The 23,046-nt window shown below is 43.8% G+C and overlaps 1 protein-coding gene across 2 annotated transcripts in view; it reads right to left on the bottom strand.

Moving 5' to 3' along the window:
* The window catches only part of NBAS (NBAS subunit of NRZ tethering complex), a 215,911-nt gene extending 193,468 nt beyond the window's left edge, over positions 1–22,443 (bottom strand). For both annotated transcript variants that reach the window (XM_066611939.1, XM_066611948.1), the window contains exons 1-9: positions 22,302–22,443; positions 20,385–20,439; positions 16,071–16,107; positions 15,576–15,653; positions 13,076–13,123; positions 11,626–11,669; positions 10,960–11,093; positions 9,331–9,464; positions 9,139–9,237 (exon numbers count right to left, since the gene is read on the bottom strand). In XM_066611939.1, coding sequence (XP_066468036.1) covers positions 9,139–9,237; positions 9,331–9,464; positions 10,960–11,093; positions 11,626–11,669; positions 13,076–13,123; positions 15,576–15,653; positions 16,071–16,107; positions 20,385–20,439; positions 22,302–22,424 — 752 coding nt within the window. In that variant the 5' untranslated portion in view covers positions 22,425–22,443. The remainder of the gene's footprint in view (positions 1–9,138; positions 9,238–9,330; positions 9,465–10,959; positions 11,094–11,625; positions 11,670–13,075; positions 13,124–15,575; positions 15,654–16,070; positions 16,108–20,384; positions 20,440–22,301) is intronic.
* Between the last annotated feature and the right edge of the window lie 603 nt (positions 22,444–23,046).

Below are 23,046 nucleotides of genomic sequence, written 5' to 3'. Positions count from 1 at the left end.
TAGCAGGAGGCAGGAAACTGATCATGTCCCAAGTATAAAGAGGCCCAGAGACACTTTCCTTCCAGCACCAGAGGGTTAGCATCACATCCTCCAAAACGGCAATTTGTTTATCTAGGCATTCACAACTCACCTTTTTAACTGAAGAGATCCCCAAGACAGCTTACAACATTAAAAAAAATACAAAAAATACAATACACTGAATACACCAATAACAAAGCTCTCAGGTCAGTGCTGGTCTCTATGAGAGTCGGTATTATAAGCTCACACTTGGCTGAGCACCTTTCATTGCTTCCTTCTCCTCTGGACACTCAGATCTCAATGTTAAACAACTGCAGAGAGGCTGAGGGCATCCCAATCCTAATTAGCACTGGCACAGTGGAGCCATACAACCTCCACTGTATCCAGTGCTCGTTAGGAGTAGGCTAGAGGTCTCCTGAAGGTAAGGGGATATTTTTCCCCTTACCCTGAATACTATTGTGCTATTTATTATTATTATTATTATTATTATTATTATTATTAACAGTATTTATAGCCCATATAGAGCTTTCAGGCCCAGAAGGGAGGATAGGATTTGGCAGAAGCCTTATCCACCGATTCCAGGTCTATCCTGCCTTCTATCCAGAAAACACCCCCGACTCTGGAACCCCCTCCCACCACCGTCTGTGCCACTCAGCACTTTATTTACCTTTGTCGGAAGACAGTGCTCTGGATACAGCATTGGCTGAATGGCACAGGTCTTCCCACCAGCAGCGCTTACACTAGAGTCATCACAAACATGCTTTATGCTACATTTGCAACACTCTAGGCCAGCACAGGGACCACTACGCCAGTGCACCAAGTACATAGGATTGTGCTATGAGAATGTATTGGCCCTTCCTTCCCACTTGTCTCCTCCTTCCCTGGTTGGCTTGAGCAGAGTGTCTAAGGTTACAACTCCTCGTTCTCCAACGCCAGTATAGGATTAATGCCTCGGCTCACAGGCGATGGCAGCAGCAGGCTGTATAAATGCACCCACGTGGGAGGATTCTGTACACTCTCTACCAAAAGAGAGGACTGCCAAGGGACAGGAGGGCTTGAGAGGCAGAACAAATTCATGAGGCAGGCAGGCCAAGATCAACACATCTGCTCTGACAACACTGCCATATACTGCCCAGTGTGATTTATAATTTACATAGCTCTCCTTGGGCTGGATGGAATTTTGTGACAACTAGAGTAAAACTGCTATATCAAGTCAGACACACACACACACACAAAGTTATTTTCACGCAACTAAAGAATACATACGTATTGTTGCAGCACACACTTCAAATTCTGAACAACCCTTTGCAAAGCTGGCAAAGTGCAGCATAGTTCTGTAGGACTATATAAAAGATGAAGAGAGGCACTGCTATCAAAAGAACCTCAAAGCTCCACTAAAAAAAGAAAAGGTGTGGACTCCTCTCATAAATGCTTAACTTCTTCTTACAAGTGGACAAGAGACCCAATAAAGAATTTCTGAAAAGCTGACAGGTAACCTGAGGCCATTAAGAATCCAGATATGCTGAGATTTCTGCAAGCAAGCGATAGCCAAGTCAATGGGGAAAATATAGTGTAATTCAAAGCATATATTTATTCTTTCTCCCTTTCCCTGCTCCCACAATAGAATCAAAATTTTACACCGGAAATGTTATTTGAACTGTACTCTCCTTACTGAACCACTGAAGACAAACACAACACACACACTCATTCGTTTTCTCAACTTGATATTTATGTATTCAGATATAAAACTGAACAAGAAAAAAAATCAGAATTTTGCATTTGAATTCCTACCAGACTCATTGTTAGCTACCAGTTCATTTGACTACCATTTTCCTTCCCAACCCATCATCAAATTCCTCAACTATATGGTTGATCCGAAGTCACCGAAGAAGCGCTGAACAACATTGAGTGCCTGCCTGTGCTGGAGGAGCTTGACAGTGAACCAACCCTAGAAGAACTTCACGTGGCCCTGGACTCCCTTGCCTTTGGCAAGGCACCTGGAAAAGACAGCATCCCTGCTGAAGTCCTAAAGTGCTGCAAAGAGATCATTGTCACTGAGCTGCATGAAATCCTCTGTCTCTGCTGGAGAGAAGGTGGAGTACCTCAAGACATGAGGGATGCAAACATCATCACGCTGTACAAGAACAAAGGCGACAGGGGTGACAGCAATAACTACCGTGGCATCTCTCTCCTTAGCATTGTAGGAAAGTTGTTTGCCCGAGTTGCACTAAAGAGGCTCCAGGTACTTGCAGAGAGCATTTATCCAGAATCACAGTGCGGATTCCGAGCCAACAGGTTCACCACTGATATGGTATTCTCCCTTAGACAACTGCAGGAGAAATGCAGGGAACAGCGACAGCCACTCTTTATAGCCTTCATAGATCTCACGAAGGCCTTTGACCTGGTCAGTAGGGATGGCCTCTTCAAGATTCTCCCCAAGATTGGATGTCCACCCAGGCTCCTCAGCATCATCAGATCCTTCCACAAGGACATGAAGGGCACTGTTGTCTTCGATGGCTCCACATCAGACCCTTTTGACATCCGAAGCGGAGTGAAGCAGGGCTGTGTTCTTGCACCAACCTTGTTTGGGATTTTCTTCGCTGTCCTGCTGAAGCATGCCTTTGGAACCGCAACAGAAGGCATCTATCTCCGGACCAGATCAGATGGAAAGCTCTTCAACCTCTCCAGACTGAGAGCAAAATCCAAAGTCCAGCTGAAATGTCTGTGTGACTTCCTCTTTGCCGACGATGCAGCTGTCACTACGCACTCTGCCAAAGATCTCCAGCAGCTCATGGATCGTTTTAGCAAGGCCTGCAAAGATTTTGGACTGACAATCAGCCTGAAGAAAACGCAGGTCATGGTTCAGGATGTGGACTCACGTCCCTGCATTACAATCTCTGTGCATGAACTGGAGGTTGTCCATGACTTTATGTACCTTGGCTCAACTATCTCTGACACTCTTTCTCTCGATACCGAACTAAACAAACACATCGGTAAAGCAGCTACCACGTTTTCCAGACTCACAAAGAGAGTCTGGTCCAACAAGAAGCTGACGGAACATACCAAGATCCAGGTCTACAGAGCTTGCGTCCTGAGTACACTTCTGTACTGCAGCGAGTCATGGACTCTTCGCTCACAACAGGAGAGGAAACTGAACGCTTTCCACATGCGCTGCCTCCGACGCATTCTCGGCATCACCTGGCAGGACAAAGTTCCAAACAACACAGTCCTGGAACGTGCTGGAATCCCTAGCATGTATGCACTGCTGAAACAGAGATGCCTGCGTTGGCTCGGTCATGTTGTGAGAATGGATGATGGCTGGATCCCAAAGGATCTCCTCTATGGAGAACTCGTGCAAGGAAAGCGCCCTACAGGTAGACCACAGCTGCGATACAAGGACATCTGCAAGAGGGATCTGAAGGCCTTAGGAGTGGACTTCAACAAGTGGGAAACCCTGGCCTCTGAGCGGCCCACTTGCAGGCAGGCTGTGCAGCATGGCCTTTCCCAGTTTGAAGAGACACTTGGCCAACAGTCTGAGGCTAAGAGGCAAAGAAGGAAGGCCCATTGCCAGGGAGACAGACCAGGGTCAGACTGCACTTGCTCCCGTTGTGGAAGGGATTGTCACTCCCGAATTGGCCTTTTCAGCCACACTAGACGATGTTCCAAAACCACCTTTCAGAGCGCGATACCATAGTCTCTCGAGACTGAAGGTTGCCAACACAAATGGTTGATCCATCTATGAGGTTTTGCTGAATCCTTTGGATCTCTTATTTCACTGCTGTCTCCACATAAATATCACATTTGTATTTATATGTATTCAAGGCTGCAATTTAAAGGCATGTGTACATGCATGCACGCATCCATGATTTCCTTCCCCCCCCCCCAGTACAGCCAAACCCTCCCTATATTCTACAGCAGATAATTGGGCTCCTCCCAGCACCTCAACAACGGTCTTTTCAACCGAAGGGCAGCATCAAATATCTGGCACAGTGTCGAGGGCCGGAAAAAAAAATATAAAATTTAAATAAATACATTAGAGATGGAACTTAGATGAATGAGTAAATGAACAAATGGGCTCAAATGCCCAGGATTTCTCCAAGCACCAACACAGCCCAAGAAATAAAGCACACACTTAAATAGACCCATTCCCCCACCCCACAAGCACAACTCTGGTTGTGTTTGGTCAACTGGCCAGAGTCTTTCAGTAGATCAGAGGCTGGCCGTGGGCCGGATAGAGACTGGCCGCGGGTCGCATTTGGCCCCCGGGCCGGGGTTTGGAGACCCCTGGTCTACAGTAATCCAGTCTAGACAGTTAGGGCCCCAAATAAATGGATTCTCTAGCTTAGCTTTCACAACCATCATTGAGCCATGACCCAATTGTTGGTGGGTTGTGAAACTGACGATAGCAGACAAAGATCAAGCCCTATGGAAAACAAAACTGAGCTGCATATGCGCATTCACTCATAAACAAACAACCATGCCTCATTCCATTTTGAAAAGCAGATCGAAAGAAATGCAATGCCACCGGAATAATCCTGTTCCAATGAATGCAAGCCCCAAAAAACACGCAAGAAGGAAGTCCCACCCCCTCCCCAAACTGACAAGGAAAATGTATCGAGTCCTATGGAAAGTAAGACTGAACCATATGTATGCATTCAAGAGTAGGCAAATGTGCCTTGGCGACTATCAAAGGTCAGGTGAAGGGGAACACAAGGCCACCAGAATAGTCCCAATTGGATGGACATGAAGATCAACAAACGATCCAGAAGTTGCTCTCCTCCCCCCCAGCATAGTAAAGAAGATAAAAACAGAGGGCACAAACATTGTTTGAGGCAAATTCTACTAAGAAAGCTTGCAATCAGTGAAGGAAAGGGGAAGGCAGATTCCTACTCTCTTACTCAGATGTTTAGTTTTACAAAGAACTGAGAGATAAGTTAGCCTCAAAGCTGACAATCATTTGTTGAATTTAAAAAATCATCATCAACATCATCATCTCCTCTCACCTACAATATCTTTGCAATGGCTTGTGCCTCTCCTACAAATCAGGATCGTAAGTCCAAATCAAACCCTGGTTTGCACAGCAAGCACAAACCATAGTTTGCCAATCTGGATACAAACTATGGTTTGCTGAAAATCAGGAAGTAACTAGTTACTCTGAGTGTGCAAGGGGAGAAGGGAGCATGCCAGCTCGATAATCCTTTTCAGATTTTCAGAATCCTTTTCAGCGTTTGGTTGGTCTGTGGATTTTCAGAATCCTTTTCAGCGTGTGGTTGGTCTGTGGAACTCCTTGCCACAGGATGTGGTGATGGCGTCTGGCCTGGATGCCTTTAAAAGGGGATTGGATAAGTTTCTGGATGAAAAATCCATTACGGGTTACAAGCCATGATGTGTATGCGCAACCTCCTGGTTTTAGAAATGGGCTATGTCAGAATGCCAGATGCAAGGGAGGGCACCAGGATGAGGTCTCTTGTTATCTGGTGTGCTCCCTGGGGCATTTGGTGGGGCCGCTGTGAGATACAGGAAGCTGGACTAGATGGGCCTATGACCTGATCCAGTGGGGCTGTTCTTATGTTCTTATGATTTGTTCTTGTCAGTGATGGACTGGCATTACATCTGAACCAAGTCTTCATTGTTTTAGTTTACCAACATTCATTAAATGAAATCCTTTGATCAAATGCAGGAAACAAAATCTGTTTTGGTAAAGCAAAAAGTTAATTTTCTTTAGTATCTTCCCCCGCTAATTCCTGTCTAACTACATGACACCTTGACCTTTTCTTAGAATTATTATCCACCTGTCAAGAGTGATCTCTAATTTGTTTATTTTAACTGAAATTATTAGCAAGTTTAAACTGTGATGGCAAACCACATTATCTTATTAAACAGTTAAGGAACAGTATGCACATGACAATATAATAAGCCTGTTTCATGCACCAGAATGTTCAGAGAATTTTTCATATTATGTAAAATCCATTTCTAACAAGAATTCACAATTTGCCAGGATGTCTTTGTAAAATGTTGTGCTTGACCTTAATAAGAATACATAGCTGAAGAAAGAGACTGATTCTATTCTTAAGGATGCTTTCTTTAAAAAATTACCCCAAGATAAGAGAGTATGCAGTTTGTGCAAGATTTTAAATAAATATGTATATGGCAAGAGTACAAAACACTGGAGAGTGCAACTAATTAAAGTAAGTACTATCCTGAGTAGCAGGTCTTCCAGTTCTTGCTCCCCCATCTCTGCTTGTGAAGAGTATATACAGGGGGGGCGTATCTGCGGATCCCGTATCTGTGTATTCAGTAAACCAGGATTGATCCATGGCCCCCATGAGCCTCACCTTCAGAGGGTCTTCTAAGCCACATGGAGGCCACGCACATCTGTCTACTCAGAATGACTTTTAGTGCAAAAAAAGTTACTTCCAGATTTATGCTAAAACCAGATGTTTTTATTGCCTTATATTGCATTCTGAGCCCCGTGAGAGGCTGTGCTCCCCTCACCTCTGGAGGGTTGGGAGTGTCCCTATATCCGCAGATTCTGCTATCCATGGGGGGGGGGGTTCCAGAACAGAACCCCCATGGAGACCGGCACATCTGTATTGTTTTCTTAAAGCATGAGCTCAGCCCAGAGTCCCCACATATTTGGGGACCGTATTTCATTAGGACTCCATGGAAAACTCTTAAAAACCTGCCCTTCACTTTCCAAGGAATAGAATGTCCAAGAGACCTCCCAGCCTTTTACCAGAGCCATGAAGTCAAGAAGGAGAGATCACCCTGCAATCTGTAAAATAGGATTGGTACTTTCAGCCCATAACAAGAACTAGTACAGACATTTGAGGCTAGTCCCAAATTTATAATGCATAAATTTTATTAGTGAAATGTCTTTGGTAGGTTCATGGAAAAAGGGCTTTGAACTCTACTGAAGGATATACTGAACTCTCACCATGAGGTCCTTATCAACAGAGGCATTAGATTGGTTTTACCCTCACTGAAACACAGTGACAGCCATTCTTATACACAAGAGAAGCAAAAGGAACTTAACTCAAGAACATCAAGTTAAACTTACCTCTTCTGATTAAATCCTAAGTCTGAAATGAGGAGAAAGTGTGACCCTCACTCAACTGTCCTGTTAACTTTGTCCCATACAACACATAGCTCAGAAGTAAAGAACATGCTTAACAAGGCCTAAGGTTCCATTTCCATTACAATCAGATAGCAGGTCTCTTACCCTGAACTTCTTCTGCCATTCAGAGTAGGAGCAGACAACACTGGCTGGTTGGACCAAAATTTTGACTTAGTGTAAGGCAGCCTCATAGGTTCAAGAGGGCCGAATGAATCCTATCTGTTGCAACCGCTCAGATGCTAGCAGTACTGCAAGCTCTATTTCTTGATGCAACTCGCAAATGGGAAAGAACCCCATAGGTCAACTTTACAGATATTATATGGTTATAGTTGCATAAATTAAAAACTGAGATTCTAAGTATGTGTGCAATCACAGGACAAAACCCATACAACTGTGAGTTAACAGCATTCCTTTTCACATTGAGCTGGGAAGGTACCTTTCCTCTCCGGAGGCTCTAACAATTATAGCAACACACTTCCATTACACAGAATATCAACAATATCATTCTGCAGGAAAAGAAATAACCTGTATTCCCTCAGAAAAGGGATAAAGTCGTCAATCTGCTGTCAGCTACCATCACCAAAGACGTCTATGGGGACAGACAGCCTTGTTAAAGAAATCGAACATGAAGGGAATATTTGTAACTCTACAGCAAATATTCAAGACAGGAAGGGAAACAAAAGAAACTGTGAAACACAGAACTTGGGTCCCGCCTCTAAGCAGTACAGTCATAAAGCAGTAGATTAGCCTGTCTTTCATATCCGCTATCTTAGCCTGACATATTAGGAAAAAGAGGAGAACATAAAGCTTTGGTTATCAAAGTCTGGTGGTTCTGTCTAAGCAATGGGCAAAACTCCAAATCCAAAGCCAAGCTGGACTTAAAAGTAAATACGTTCAGGGCTTTCAGAAACAAAATGATGTTATTCAAATGCATTAATGCACTTGTAAATGTACAGAAACCAATCCATTGTGCTCTCTCACTTGGCTTATTCTGTGCCTGCAAAAGTTGCAACTGAGGGGGAAAATTTTCAACCAACAGTAAAGTGATATTCAAAATTATTAATTGGCTTCAAATCTTTTCCTCCAATAGATCCTACCCCAAAAGCTTGGATTCAAATAGAAGCAAGAAGAAAATGACTTTAGGACTGCAGTACTTCACACATGTACCTGGGAGTTATTCCCACTGATTTCAATACAGCTTACTTCTGATTTGACATGCATAGGATTGTGCTGTTACTTCTGTGAACTATTTCACAAATTGTGGTAGAGGATTTCTCACAGTGCAGAGCAATTTTGAATTGGGGGTTGCATCACAGTACAAGAAAAATTCTGAATGATACAGACTGTAGCAAGCTGTGAGCTCTAATGGGCTACCCACTGCTAACTGGGCAAAGAGGCGCCTTTTAAAGTGGTGCCCTCTTATATTTGATGGGGGAGAGCAACTGTCTGTCTTCATCCCAGCATGGCGTATTTTTCCCTGTGGCTGTTGCTGGTGTCTCTGCTGCATCTTTTTTTAGATTATGAGACAGGGAACCAATTATTGATTTGCTTAGCTTGTGAACTACTTTTTGTTAAATATATTTAATATACATCACACACACACAAAATTTCTTATTAATAATAAACATCAAGAAGTTAAAAAGACCTTATGCAAAGCCTTGCACAGATGAACCCCTCTCTTTAGAGCCCCTTTTCCTTACTCTTCAACTAAGTCAGAAATAGTCTTTTGGCAAAAAGAAAAGAGATCCCCACTAGTGGAAAGGCAATTATAACCGACTGTCCAAGCCTCATCCAAAAGGGGTCCAAATTCCACCTGTTTTCATAAATTAGAGAATGGGACCTTCTATCAATTAGTCATTTGTAGTTCAGGAGAATCTAGACATTCTGAGAACTTATTACAAAATAAACACACATGCTGTAAGACAGGTATTCATAAGTACAAGTCAGTGAATGAATTATGAATTATACTAAATTTAGTAGTGAATTATACTAAATGAGCTTACCGGTGAGCAGGATGATGGATAACTGCAGTAATTTCATGGATATAATGGCTGCTGAAGCTGAAACTATGGCTTTCTTGGAAGCTCTGATTTGTGCCGACACTAGAGCAAAAAGGGTTCACAGTTTATTGCCCTTCAAAGGGGATCCACAGTTTAATAAAGGTGGGTACACTCAGCATCAACCATTATATTTACCTCACAAGATAGCTTTTTAGTTCACCACGGTAATTGATGACTAGCAGTTCAGCTGACCACTGAGCACTTGCTTTGTATTCCAGAAAGATCAATCCTGCAATAGCATATGTCAGGTCTCCTGGAACACTAGTACTCTGTACCAAGACAAAAATAATTTTTAAGAGTCCTTTAACAAGGGAATTAATGCACACACAATCCTCAAGAACTAAAATTTGTGTGTGTGTTGGTGCCAAATTGTTGGGGGCCCCGGGAAAAGCCCTAGACTGAGGCCTCTCCCCCAAGGCATCCCTACCCACTTCTTCATGGAGCTATTGCTGGCACTGGTAGTGAATCTGGTTGAGCGGGTCTGGAGACAGATATGAGCCCTTGGCCACTGGTCAAGCTGGGCAATTCCTGATGTCATCCTCTTCTTTTCAGATACTACACCAAGCATTATGAAGAATCGGATCTTAAATAACTCAGACAGCATATTGCTTCCCATCAGCAATATGTGCAACAACTCATTAAAAAAAGTAGTTGGCCATAACAACGTTACACAGAGACCGCTTTTCCTAGAACAGCATTTCTCAAACTTTGAGGGAGCTTTACTCCCTCAGGAAGTTCTCGCGGGGTAGGGGCTAGGGTAGCAGCGCAATCTCCAGGATCCCCAGAATTGTGTCATTAAGGGGGAGGTACTTTGGATTTACTGTGAACAATGTAGGGCTGCAGCAGGAGGTGTAGGGAGCCCTGCACAGCCCTCTGCAGTGCTCTGCGATTTTTGGAATCTTCAGTAAAAGCAGGCGCAAAGCACTTCCATTTTGCAGCAGGTGCTTTGCGTCCACTTTTATTGCAGATTCCAAGAGTCGGGGAGTTCTGCAGAGGGCTCCCTGCACCTCCTACAGCCTGCTGCAGCCCTATGTCATTCACAGTAAGTAGGGAGCACCCCCCTCGCCCCCTTAATGATGCGATCCTGGGGATCATGTCATTGCCTTCCTCCCCTTCCCCTGCCCCTTAAAGGAACGGGAAAAGCTTTACACAAACTGGTGGGTTGCGACCTACCAGTTTGAGAACCACTGTCCTAGAGCATTGCTAATTAGAAAGGATTTCAACAGTACAAGATCCGGACAACTAATCTTCACACAATTAGTTATAAGGGAGTCACTAATCATCACACAATTATTTGTTCAGAGATGTATTTGTCACTCTGCATATAGCAAGTTAACAGCAGGAAGCTTTTCCAAAGAGTTATAGAAGTTTGTCTAGAAATGGTCCTTTAGTGAACACTGAAGCGAGTACAATTAGAGGAAAATCTGCCTCACAAAAGGATAATTTTTCCAACTCCAACTTATTGGTTTATAGATACCTAACTTTTGGAACTGCTGTTTCTGGAGGGGGAAAAGCAGCAACTGAGGCCAAAGCTTTAGTGGATTTGTTGACGCAAATAAAATTAGTGTACGTTGTTTAACCACTATGCAAAACACTGAATGCAAATTTAACCAATAAAAATGCAAAACAACTATTCAACAAAATGAGCAATAAAGTGTTTGCAATGTAAACTCTCAATACAAGTACATAATAATAAAACTATAATGGTTGAAGCTTTCATTTGCATGCAAATTGGACTTGTAAAATATGGAAAAAAGTAAATACCGGTGAAATGACCAAGAGTTCACTGCCAACCAAGTCAAAGACTCTCACGGTTCCTGTGCTTTCACCGTAGGCAAGCAGAGTGCAATCGTGACTCCAGGCTACACGTCTCCACTGTGGGTTGGGGTCCTTTGGAACTATGCAAGATGAGGCAGGGAAAAGAAAGAGGTATTCGGAATGCACATTTTAACACTGCTTTCATTAAACAAATAGGTAGAGTAGCCACCTTTTCTTGACAGAGGTTCTCTCTCTCATAGCAGCATCACAGGTATTAAACAGGTACAGCGTCTCTCGTTGCATTTCCATACCCATAAGAGCTACTCTTGTTTAATTCTAGTACATTGTACGGTTACTAAAGAAACATGCAAAGCCATATAGCAGTTGCCACATGGAAAGTCAATCATGCATAATGCAGTTGGGAAGATTTTGTTCACATCAGCACAAACCTTTACTTTCACATCTTTGCGCTGGCTTACTGAAAATCAACCATAAGAAGAACTGATCTACACAAATAGCTGGTCACTTATAAGTAACCACTTGGAAGAATTAAAATCTCCTCCAAATGTCAACCATAATATCTATCATTTATTTATTTAATGACATTACACATTATCCTTATTGATCAATCCCAATCAGCCCAAAGGTTCAGAGTAAAAAAAAGTTACGTACCTTGACATTTTCCAATAACAGATCCAAACTCATCTTTTGCAGACCTGCAACATTTGAATTTCATGCATTAATGTATGCTGTACAGTATGCGCTTGTCATGATTCACAGCTCTGTTGCATATTGTCAGTTTAAAAAATGAAATTTGCATGCACCACTTTTACATGTTAACATCAACTAGAATTGAATTGCCTTAAACAAATTCTTGCAGATGCAGGTGAACAGGCTCTCTCAATACTGGGGTTTTGCTCCTACGATGCTCTGATGTATTAAGTAAGCAACGTGGAAGAAAGAACCAAAGTGGGAGGAAGAGAGAAAATCAGAAGAGATGCGAACACAGAATGGAGGGACAGAGTAATAAGGGCTTGCTTGCACTGTGGATTTTTCTAAATACACTGTGGATTTTTCTAATCCAGTCTGTCTAATTCCTGCATGCCATAAAGCAACTGTGTGGGTGTTCTAGGCGACTTTGGGCGCAATCCTAACCCCTTATGTCAGTGCTTTCCAGCACTGGCATAGCGGTGCCAATGGAATGTGTGCTGCATCCTGCAGTTGGGTATCACACACAGAGGCCTCCTCAAAGTAAGAGAATGTTTGTTCCCTTCCATCAGAGCTGCATTGCCCTTATGTCAGTGCTGGAAAGCACTGTCAGTGCTGGACTGCGCCCTTTATTGACTAATACGTAGCACAGAGCCTGCTCAAGAGGTACAGATCTATAAGGGGAATGTTGTTCTGAACGTGCTGTCACATGACACTTGTCTTTTCCTCACCAAGGAAAAATATCAGAAGACTAATTCAATGCTGAAGCACTAAGCAGGACATTCTGAGATTCCCATACCTACAGAATTGAATGTTTTCAGGGGACACACACACAGTGCAGGTATTTAAACAAAGGTTCACTTTACAAAATGGGCTCATAACCTCAAACAACTCTGCTAGGTAACAAAGCAATAATCCTTCAAGGGGCCTGCAACAATACACAGACAGTTTCCATGCTGGAGCCCATGTGTTCCAGATTCACCACTATGACATCATACATCATTGTCAGACTTCCAGGAATACCAAGTTCTAAGCAGTATAGAGTTCAACTCTATTGAGTTGTGTGGATAAGCCACGTAAAGGGGACACTGCAACCAAAGGTGTGCTTTATCTGGTGTGCTCCCTGAGGCATTTGGTGGGCCACTGTGAGATACAGAAAGCTGGACTAAATGGGCCTATGGCCTGATCCAGTGGGGCTGTTCTTATGTAAAGGCTTGGATTTTAAATTTCTCTGTTGAACATGTAAGAACAATGCTGGAATCCCCCCCCCCCATTGTCTCATTCAATTTCTCTCAACTGGCAAGAGCAATATTGTGACTAAAACACAAACACATTTTGTGATTTGGTAAACTCTGGCAGCCAAGACAAAAATGATAAAATGGCAAACACATTCAATTATATTTATTTATCTTACCTTATTTCTATACACTGGTCTTGAACGGCTGCTAACAATTTTCCATTGCTAAAAGAGAAAAGGTTTTGTCAACGTTCCAAGATAGTAGCATATATATGCAGGTTTTCCAATAATAGCAATATACTGTATGCACACTCAAAGCCATCACAAGACAGGATTGGTAAGCTACAGAAACCTCTGCTGTATCATAAAATAACCACTATGAGTCACAGGCCAGACAGCATCAAGCAGTGCTAGCAGCTGTCATCCAGACACATGGCTCAAAGAGACAGGATGTTATCCAGGAGATTGACAAATCTTGCTATACAGCACTTCAGGCTGGAGCCAAAAGCATTGAATAAAATGCTTATTAAGTCATTTCTGCCCAAAGTTGCATATACGCAACAGGAATCAAATGTGTACACCTGTGGGGTGGGCAGAAATGGGTTAAAAGTTACAAAGGTTACTCCAATTGCTTAAGCAAACTCAAAGGCAACTAGATTTCTTCTTTCAGATTACAGGGGTACGCTTGTTTGCTTTCCCTCCCTCTCTCTTTCCCCCTTCTCAAAATACTAGAGAATTTCAGATAAATTCAGAGGCAAATCCAGATGTACAACTCAACACAGAGTTGCAAATATTCTAAAGCAATGTATTAACAACAGTGAAGCCTTGATGTAATGGCCTAATGGGGAAAAAGGGTGTCCATTAATGCCAAAAGTCCATAAAATTGAATGCACTGAACTCCTGGAGACATGCATGTACAAATTAGTTTCTACTTCATCAAGAACTAGTCATAAACATTTGTTGTTTCTAAAATCTGTTAAATCAAGGGTTCGCTTTAGTTAGTACATGTTTGCAATCCCATTATCACAGTACGTTGTTTGGCATGTTGTACACCAAAATTGGAGTGAACGCAAAGTAGCCCACTACCATGCACAAGATGAGGAAGCAATGGATAATCTGTTGCTCCTAATTGATTTCACATATGAACACCACAATTATTAACAACTTGCTATTACTGGGTGCCTATCTGCCTAAACAAACTATTTTTTAAATGAAGTCTTCCTTCACCTCCCTCCATACCACCGAGCCCTGCAAGAGAAACAACACATTCATGGAGAAACCAGAAGTGACTTTTTAATGCCTTATAAGGCATTGGGAGGCCTGGGGAGCCCATATAGGTTGTTGGCATCCTTCAGTCTCGGAAGACTATGGTGTCACGCTCTCAATGGTGGTTCTGGAACAGAGTGTCCTCTCCAGTGCGCGAAGCCTGGGTAAAGTAAGTATGGGGGATAGGCTGTTACTCATGCAGCAAATCCCCCCTCTCCACGTCGCTGAAATAGTCCAATGGAAAGGCAGAGGCCATATAAGGCATTAGAAAGACTTCCGGTTTCTCCATGAAACCTGAAGTTGTATTATTTCTATTGCAGAGCTCGGTCTGAGCTTGGCAGAGGCCAGAGACAGACATCCTCAGCCTCTATGGAGCTCAGAAGCCCCTCCAGCAGCCCCCGCTGGAGCACCCCCCTGGACTGCAGGGATGGGCGTTCTCCCATATCTGCGATTTCAGCTATCCACAGGGGGTTCTGGAACAGAGCCCCCAAGGATAAGGGGGCATGCCTGTATAAGGAGCTGTGGCAGGAATGGAAAAGGAAAAGCCCTGGTGCATGCATGCAACCACCTTTGGACCCCAGCATTTGCCTTACAAATGGCAAGCCACACCATGTACCAACAACCTTCTGGAAGCACATTAACACTCAACACACAGTGAAAAAGGAAAACTTGAAGAGAAACAGCCTCCTTTATAAGTGTGAGGCTTTTCTCAATGAACAATATTTGATAAGTTATCCACAATGCTCATCACTACAGTCTTGTCAATACTAACTTACATTAGTCACTGCTTGAAGGCAAAGCCTGTGGGAAATAAAAAGTTCCAACAGACCCTTGCAAACAGAGGTTTAGTGATGGAAAACTCTAAACCAGTTTATACTCTCAACCAGTTGCTACAGAGGACATCCCTCCATAAAGCCAAGTCATTGCATTGAAGGTCATTTCTTCAATGTCATTTGACTTGAACAATGTTTCTCTCCAGTGCTGCGCACGCTCCTCTCTCAGCAGGCATGATGAGATCAAGGAGACTGGTGCAGTAATATTCAAACCACACATACACACAAACCCCAGGAGAGAGGCTGGGCTAAGACCTAGATCTGGTTGGTGCCTGGACTGGTGCTTGTATAAGCTGTCAAATTCCAGAAGAGAAGCAAGGCATTTTATAAATGTAATAAAAATAAAAAAGATATTAACTGGCCCAGAGTAGTGAATGGAACCCTGACACACCAACAACACTGCACAAGCCATTGCTTGTGTTGTTTTATGTCCAATGAAAACGAAATTCCACTGTGCAATTCAACACACAAAAAGTTATGTTAGAAGAAATGCTTCTTCTTCCTGGGCATCCGAGAGCAATCTCCCACCACCAATATCAAGCAATTCCCACTTTCAAAAAAAAAATGAAATCACTTACCTCGCAAGCACTAAGTGCCAGTTGATCTGCTTATTGACCAGGCGGACAAGTCCAGGAGGGAGAGAAAACTTTGCAGAACTGCAAGGATAAACATGCTTACATTGGAATGTGAAACACCAATGCTCATGAATGTTAAGACAGGCATTGCAAATGGAGCTAAACTAGCTGATGGACCAAGGGTCACGGAGCCAGTTTTCAAATAAACCAGGCCACTCCTCTATAAGTATGGCCCCATCACATTTATTTTTCAAAAATACTGTCAAAATAGATAACTTAAATAACACTTTTAAAATACCTACAATAGTAGAAGTCTTAATTTGAACAGCAACAATGTTTTTGACCTTCTATAACTCCTCAAAACTGATCTATATGTCTATGCAGTCAGAGGCCATGACAAGCACAACTGATTCACACGATGCTTCATGAACATGTCACACATCCTTTTAAACTAACTTATCAGGGCTTTGGCTAGCTCTGCTTTAAAAAATGGCTTACCTGTACCCCAAGTAGCGAAGCAAAAGTAAGAGAGGACCTATAAAAGAAAATACACAATCAAAAACAAAATTGTGTGTTCAGATTCTAAAAAAAAATACGAAACGCTAATTCTACTGTATTCTTCCTCTATATTATTTTTTTTAAGGTTCAATGTTTGCCATCCTTATTGCTCCCCTGATATCCTTCAAGTTATCGATTTTATATTTTTTTTAAAAGTTTACCCACATCTATCTTTCTGTGCTTCCTCAAAGATTAATTGTCATCTTAGTTCTCCTAACCCACACTTCACATTTTAGCTCTATTCTCCTGTTCAACTAAATACAAAATTATTTATCTCCACATGTCAATGTTCCCTGCAACCATTTGTCTCTGACATAATGCAACAGTACTTTGATTTCTGATTCAATGCAGGAAATTTATCTTCATCTTCTTTCAGATCTATGACATAACACTTACCTTTGTCTAACATGAGACAGTATAAAAAGCAGCCTTAAAACCTAGTTCTGTGTGTTCCAGGGAGAGAGTGCCGAGATGCAGAACTGATGCACAAAGGGCTTTAACACTAAAACATTCCGGAACTCCAGGCATTGCATCAAGAGTGAGACCAAGAGTAAAAACCATCAGTAAAAACAATTAGGCCTGGTCCACCACAATGCAAATACAAAGCAAGGCTACTTGCATCAAGCTAAAAATAGCCAATAATCATAATTCAATTAAGGAATTTGGATTGGGAGTGAGGGGACAGACCAGGGCATGCAAGGACCTGGCTAGAGATGTAAATGTTACTGAGCCATTGGGGAACAGTGATCATGCTGTGATCCGTTTCGACATGCACGTTGGGGGAAGAATACTGGGCAAATCTCTCACAAAAACTCTTGACTTCCGATGAGCGGACTTCCCTCAAATGAGGAGGTTGGTTAGAAGGAGGTTGAAATGGAAGGTAAAAAGAGTCCAATCTTTCCAGAGTGCATGGAGGTTGCTTAAAACAACAGTAATGGAGGCCCAGCGGAAGTGTATACCGCAAAGGAAGAAGGGCTCCACTAAGTCCAGGAGGGTGTCCACATGGCTAACCAGCCAACTTAGAAAGGCCATAAAGGGCAAGGAAGCTTCCTTCCATAAATGGAAGTCTTGCCATAATGAGAATAAAAAGGAACATAAACTGTGGCAAAAGAAATGTAAGAAGGGGATACGGGAGGCCAAGAGAGACTATGAGGAACACATGGCCAGCAGCATTAAGGGGAATAATAAAAGCTTCTTCAAATATGTTAGAAGCAGGAAACCCGCCAGAGAAGCAGTTGGCCCTCTGGATGGTGAGGGAGGGAAATGGGAGAAAAAAGGAGACTTAGAGATGGCAGAGAAATTAAATGAGTTCTTTGCATCTGTCTTCATGGCAGAAGACCTGCCCAAACGGCCCCTCCTGACCGAGGAGTTAAGTCAGATAGAGGTTAAAAGAGAAGATGTTTCAGACCTCATTGATAAATTAAAGATCAATAAGTCACTGGTCCTGATGACATCCACCCAAGAGTGATTAAGGAATTGAAGAATGAAGTTGCTGATCTCTTGATTAAAATTGCAACTTGTCCCTCAAAACGGCCACGGTGGCAGAAGATTGGAGGATAGCAAATGTCACGCCTATCTTTAAAAAGGGAAAGAGGGGGGACCCGGGAAACTATAGGCCGGTCAGCTTAACATCTATACTGGGTAAGATGGTGGAATTCCTAATCAAAGATAGAATCTCAAAACACAAAGACGAATAAGCCTTGCTGAGAGAGAATCAGCATGGCTTCTGTAAGGGTAAGTCCTGCCTCACAAACCTTTTGGAATTCTTTGAAAAGGTCAACAGGCATGTGGATGCGGGAGAACCCGTGGACATTATATATCTGGACTTTCAGAAGGCGTTTGACACGGTCCCTCACCAAAGGCTACTGAAAAAACTCCACAGTCAGGGAATTAGAGGGCAGGTCCTCTCATGGGGAGGGTATGAATGGGCAATTTTCACAATGGTGAGAGGTGAAAAGCGGTGTGCCCCAGCGATCTGTCCTGGGACCGGTGCTTTTCAACCTGTTCATAAATGACCTGGAGACAGGGGTGAGCAGTGAGGTGGCTAAGTTTGCAGATGACATCAAACTTTTCCAAGTGGTGAAGACCAGAAGTGATTGTGAGGAGCTCCAGAAGGATCTCTCCAAACTGGCAGAATGGGTAGCAAAATGGCAGATGCATTACAACGTAAGTAAGTGTAAAGTCATGCACATTGGGGCAAAAAATCAAAACTCCACATATAGGCTGATGGGTTCTGAGCTGTCTGTGACAGATCAGGAGAGAGATCTTGGGGTGGTGGTGGACAGGTTGATTAAAGTGTCGACCCAATGTGCGGCGGCAGTAAAGAAGGCCAATTCTATGCTTGGGATCATTAGAAAAGGTATTGAGAACAAAACGGCTAATATTATAATGCCGTTGTACAAATTGATGGTAAGGCCATGCCTGGAGTATTGCATCCAGTTCTGGTTGCCACATCTCAAAAAGGATATAGTGAAAATGGAAAAGGTGCAAAAGAGAGCAACTAAGATGATTACTGGGCTGAGGCACCTTCCTTATGAGGAAAGGCTACGGTGTTTGGGCCTCTTCAGTCTAGAAAGGAGACACCTGAGGGGGGACATGATTGAGACATACAAAATTATGCATGTGAAGGATAAAGTGGATAGAGAGATGCTCTTTACACTCTCACATAACACCAGAACCAGGGGACATCCACGAAAATTGAGTGTTGGGAGAGTTAGAACAGACAAAAGAAAATATTTCTTTACTCAGTGTGTGATTGGTCTGTGGAACTTCTTGCCATAGGATGTGGTGACGGTATCTGGTCCGGGTGCCTTTAAAAGGGGACTGGACAAGTTTCTGGAGCAAAAATCCATTACGGGTTACAAGCCATGATGTATATGTGCAACCTCCTGGTTTTAGAAATGGGCTATGTCAGAATGCCAGATGCAAGGAAGGGCACCAGGATGCAGGTCTCTTGTTATCTGGTGTGTTCCCTGGGGTGTTTGGTGGGCCGCTGTGAGATACAGGAAGCTGGACTAGATGGGCCTAGGGCCTGATCCAATGGGGCTGTTCTTATGTTCTTAAGCCGACACAACATTAAACAGGTGGGGCAGGGCGAACAAAGAAAGTACCAGCCAAAGCAGCCCCTAATCTTATCAAAAAGAAGGGGGGGCTAAGGTGTATGCATCCTGGGGGGCAAACTAAGGGGCATGAATTTTTATCACCAGGACCCACTTTCTAAAAATGACATGTTATCAGGACCCACCTAGCTTTACAAGACTATAAAAGAAGTTTCACCTTTCCCACTCAAGCCTGTTTTTATCCTTTTTGCTAAGGGGGAGGCACCTTCTGGAGCATTTATTGAGCTCCAGGTTCATCAAATTGAAACTATGCTGGTGGTCATGCATTCTCCTTCTCCTGGCCTTTGACAAGAGCCAAGGCATGGTTGCTTACTCACAAGTAAATGCACACGTGTAGTTCATTTTCATTTTCCATAGGGCTCAATACATTTGTCAGCTTGAGGGAGAGGGTTTCCTTCTTGAGAGTTTTTTGGGGCCAGCATTCATCAGATCAAGACCATTCTGGTGGTGTTACATTCCACTAAGCCTGCTCTTCTAAATGGATTGAGACATGGTTGTCTACTCATAAGGAAACAGGCACTGCAGTTCAGTTTCACTTTCCATAGGGCTCAAAACAATCTCTGTCAACTATCAGCTTGTCAGTTTCATGACCCACCAACAATCAGGTCTGTCCCACAGCTTGGGAAACACTGCTGTAGTACAATAGCTGTGCAAAACATGTTGCACTTGGTCTTTAACACGTTATGAATATGACAACTTCAGATAACAAGCTATAACAGGGGTGCTCAATAGGTGGATCACGATCTACCGGTAGATCGCGAGGCAAAATGAGTAGATCGCGGAGCCCTGTCTCTCCAAACTGTTAATATGTCAGTTTCGTCTAGTGACTAGACGAAACTGACATATTTAGCTGACACTAAACTGACACTTTAGCTGCTCTTCAGGCATGCAGCAACAAAACTGACGAAACTGACTAGACTCCAGCAGGGGCTCCATACATTAAAGGGGGTGTCTGTCAGACACTTCCTTCCCCCCTGGTAGATCTCCAGGCCTTGCTGGGTTTCAAAGTAGCTCTTGAGCCAAAAAAAGTGTGAGCACCCCTGAGCTATATGAACAAACTGAATGGATTCACACCTCATTCATTTCAGCCACACACGACTGAAAAAATCCATCAGAGTACACCACGAGTATTTACCTGCAATCGCTCTCGAGATGATAGATGATGCACCATGTTTTCTGTTGCCTCTTGGCTGCAATTACAATAAAGTTAGTTTGCACACCAGCTGAAGCCTTTATTCACCAGCCTTCCAAGTGAATGTGTTTTCTGAATTCTCTATTGATCTAAGCAATAATTTAAAAATCTAGTCTGATCTCAACTTTAATGACATTTTCAGGTCGAACTATAGGTTCCATTAAGAACATGTTTAGTGTTAATCTGTTGGCTTAATGTTAATCTGTTGGTTTAATGTTAATAGCTGGCTGTTATTTTTAACTAAATAGCACATAATGCTCCGTGCTAGACTCACAAGACACTGGGATTGCACAAATTCATGTGCCAATGGCCACAAGTCCAAGAAGCTAGCAGGATCAATTCATGTGGCAACATTCCAATAGACAACTCCCATGCAGCTCAAGTAGCAGTTGCCATGGAACTAAAGTGACCAGACATAGTCGGGAATTTATAAGGCTAAAAAAGGCATCGATGGGCTGTAAACATACTGTAGCTCTGGTGCAGTAATTCAGTCTAATAGAAAATCAGGAAGGAGGGTGGAATCAGATGTCACCCCCTGGCCCCTTTTCCACTTTCTATGCATGTGCTAATTTACACAAAAGCCTATTGATGTTCTCCAAGTATAGATCATATGTAATAGGCACATATAGGCCTCCATGCAAATAGAGCACATGTCCAAACATAGCTTTCTAGCAGGTATATCAAAGATATCAGGCTACATGTGTTACCGAAGTACAGAATACCCACACAGGTTACTTGGCCCCATTAAGAGAGGCATTTGGTTTAACTTACCCATTTGCTTGTACTGTTACAAGGGACAACTCTATGCATAGCTACTCAGAAGTAAGCCCCACTGAGTATAATGGAACTTATGCCCAGGTAAATGTGTACAGCAGTGGTTCCCAAACTTTTTTGACTGGTAGCCCCCTTGAACTACTAAGCCATTGGCCTTGACTCCCCATTAGAGCTATAATCCTAGCCATTGCATAGGGTGGTGGGTTTTTCACTAGGATTCTGCAGCTCCCCTAGTTAGTTGCTGTAGCTCCCCAGGGAGCCATGGCTCACTGTTCAGAAATCACTGGTGTACATGATTGCAAGAGAAATTACATAATAGACTCTCTTTAACAAAAATGTAGTAATCTTAATCAATCCTATCCTAAACATGTTAACTGAACTGAGCACTGAAATATCAGAATAAAATTGGGACACATTCAGAAACTAATTCCACTTTTCAGGTAGACTACTGCACAGCTTGTGGGGGAGGGAAGGCAGAACAGGTTTTTTTTTATGCATTGTGATGCCTCCCATAATGATGGAGACAGCAGAATGAAAGTTAGTGCTCAGGACAACAGTCTATGTCAGTGTTTCTCCAAGGTTGCCCTCCACTGTACCACTTCACATGGTTCACAGTACCCTGGGAAGTAACTGGCAATGACATGATCACCAGTTACTTCTGAGTTGGGAAGCTAGATGTGATCAACACCAGTTGGAGGCTCAGTGTGGATGGGGGGGGAGCTTTCTCCCACCAAGCCAAGCCTCTTACTGCTGCTTGATGTGTCATGTTCCTGGTCTCACTGCCAGGTGTCCTGGAGTCCCAGGAGCACCACCAGACACAGCCTCAAGAACCACTGGTGGTGCATGTACCACTGGTTGAGAAACACTGGGCTGCGACTCATGCTGACACTCAGACCTGCCCAGCACAGCGCTTTGCAAGAAGGCACAGAAGCAAGCAAGGCCACTGTGCCTGCCCAGCCAGGCTGCATGGTGGAGCAACCCTCCAGGACCTGACCTTCCCCCCTCCTCTTCCTCCTCCTACGTGGCTGCTCTGCCCTGCAGCTCCCACTGCCTGCAGCCACTACAGAGAAGGAGGAGAAGCCTCACCTGCACCTCAGTCTCAGGCGGCCACTCGGTGTTGACCAGCAAGTCATAGAGGATGTTCTCTTCCTCCGCCCTCTCCTCTTCCTCGCCAGCCGCCCCCGGCCTCTCCCCTTCAGCAGCAGCCATGCTGACACACGAGCCAGGCCCGCTCCGGCAGCAGACACGCCCTCCGACCAGCTGGGGGAGGAAGACTTGAGCCCTTCAAACTCCCGCAGCCAGCCAGAGGCTGGCAGTGACGTCAGAGGGAGTCTCCGAACGCTCACTTCGGTGGGTGGGAGCGAACCTTGTCGACCCATTTCTGTCCGGTCCGCAGGTGTGCACATCTGGTTCCTGTTGCGTATGTGCAGCGCTGGGCAGAAATGTTAGAGCCCAGGCCTGTGCCTGCCTATTCAGAAGGAAGCCCCCTCGTAGTCAGTGGGGCTTCCTCCCAGGGAGGTGTGGAGAGGGTGGCAGCCTCGGAGCCCAGGCCTGTGCCTACCTACTCAGAAGGAAGCCCCATTGCAGTCAGCGGGGCTTCCTCCCAGGGAAGTGTGGGGAAGGTGGCAGCCTCAGAGCCCAGGCTGTGCCTGTCTACTCAGAAGGAAGCCCCACTGTAGTCAAGTATGGTGAGAAGTGTAGCCTGAATCAGCAGTTTCTTCTCCATTCCTTTTCCCTACGGCTGGCCTGGGCAGGATGGAAATGTGTGTGGGGCGGGGGTGGGGGAGGAGAGGGTTGAGCAGGTGGTAAGACAAGTCCTGTGACACCTTCA

The sequence above is a fragment of the Tiliqua scincoides genome, chromosome 1, assembly GCF_035046505.1.
Source record: "Tiliqua scincoides isolate rTilSci1 chromosome 1, rTilSci1.hap2, whole genome shotgun sequence".
Classification (NCBI taxonomy): Eukaryota; Metazoa; Chordata; class Lepidosauria; order Squamata; family Scincidae; genus Tiliqua; species Tiliqua scincoides.
The sequence above is the reverse complement of the archived record's forward strand: the minus strand, read 5'-3'. Positions and strand labels throughout refer to the sequence as shown.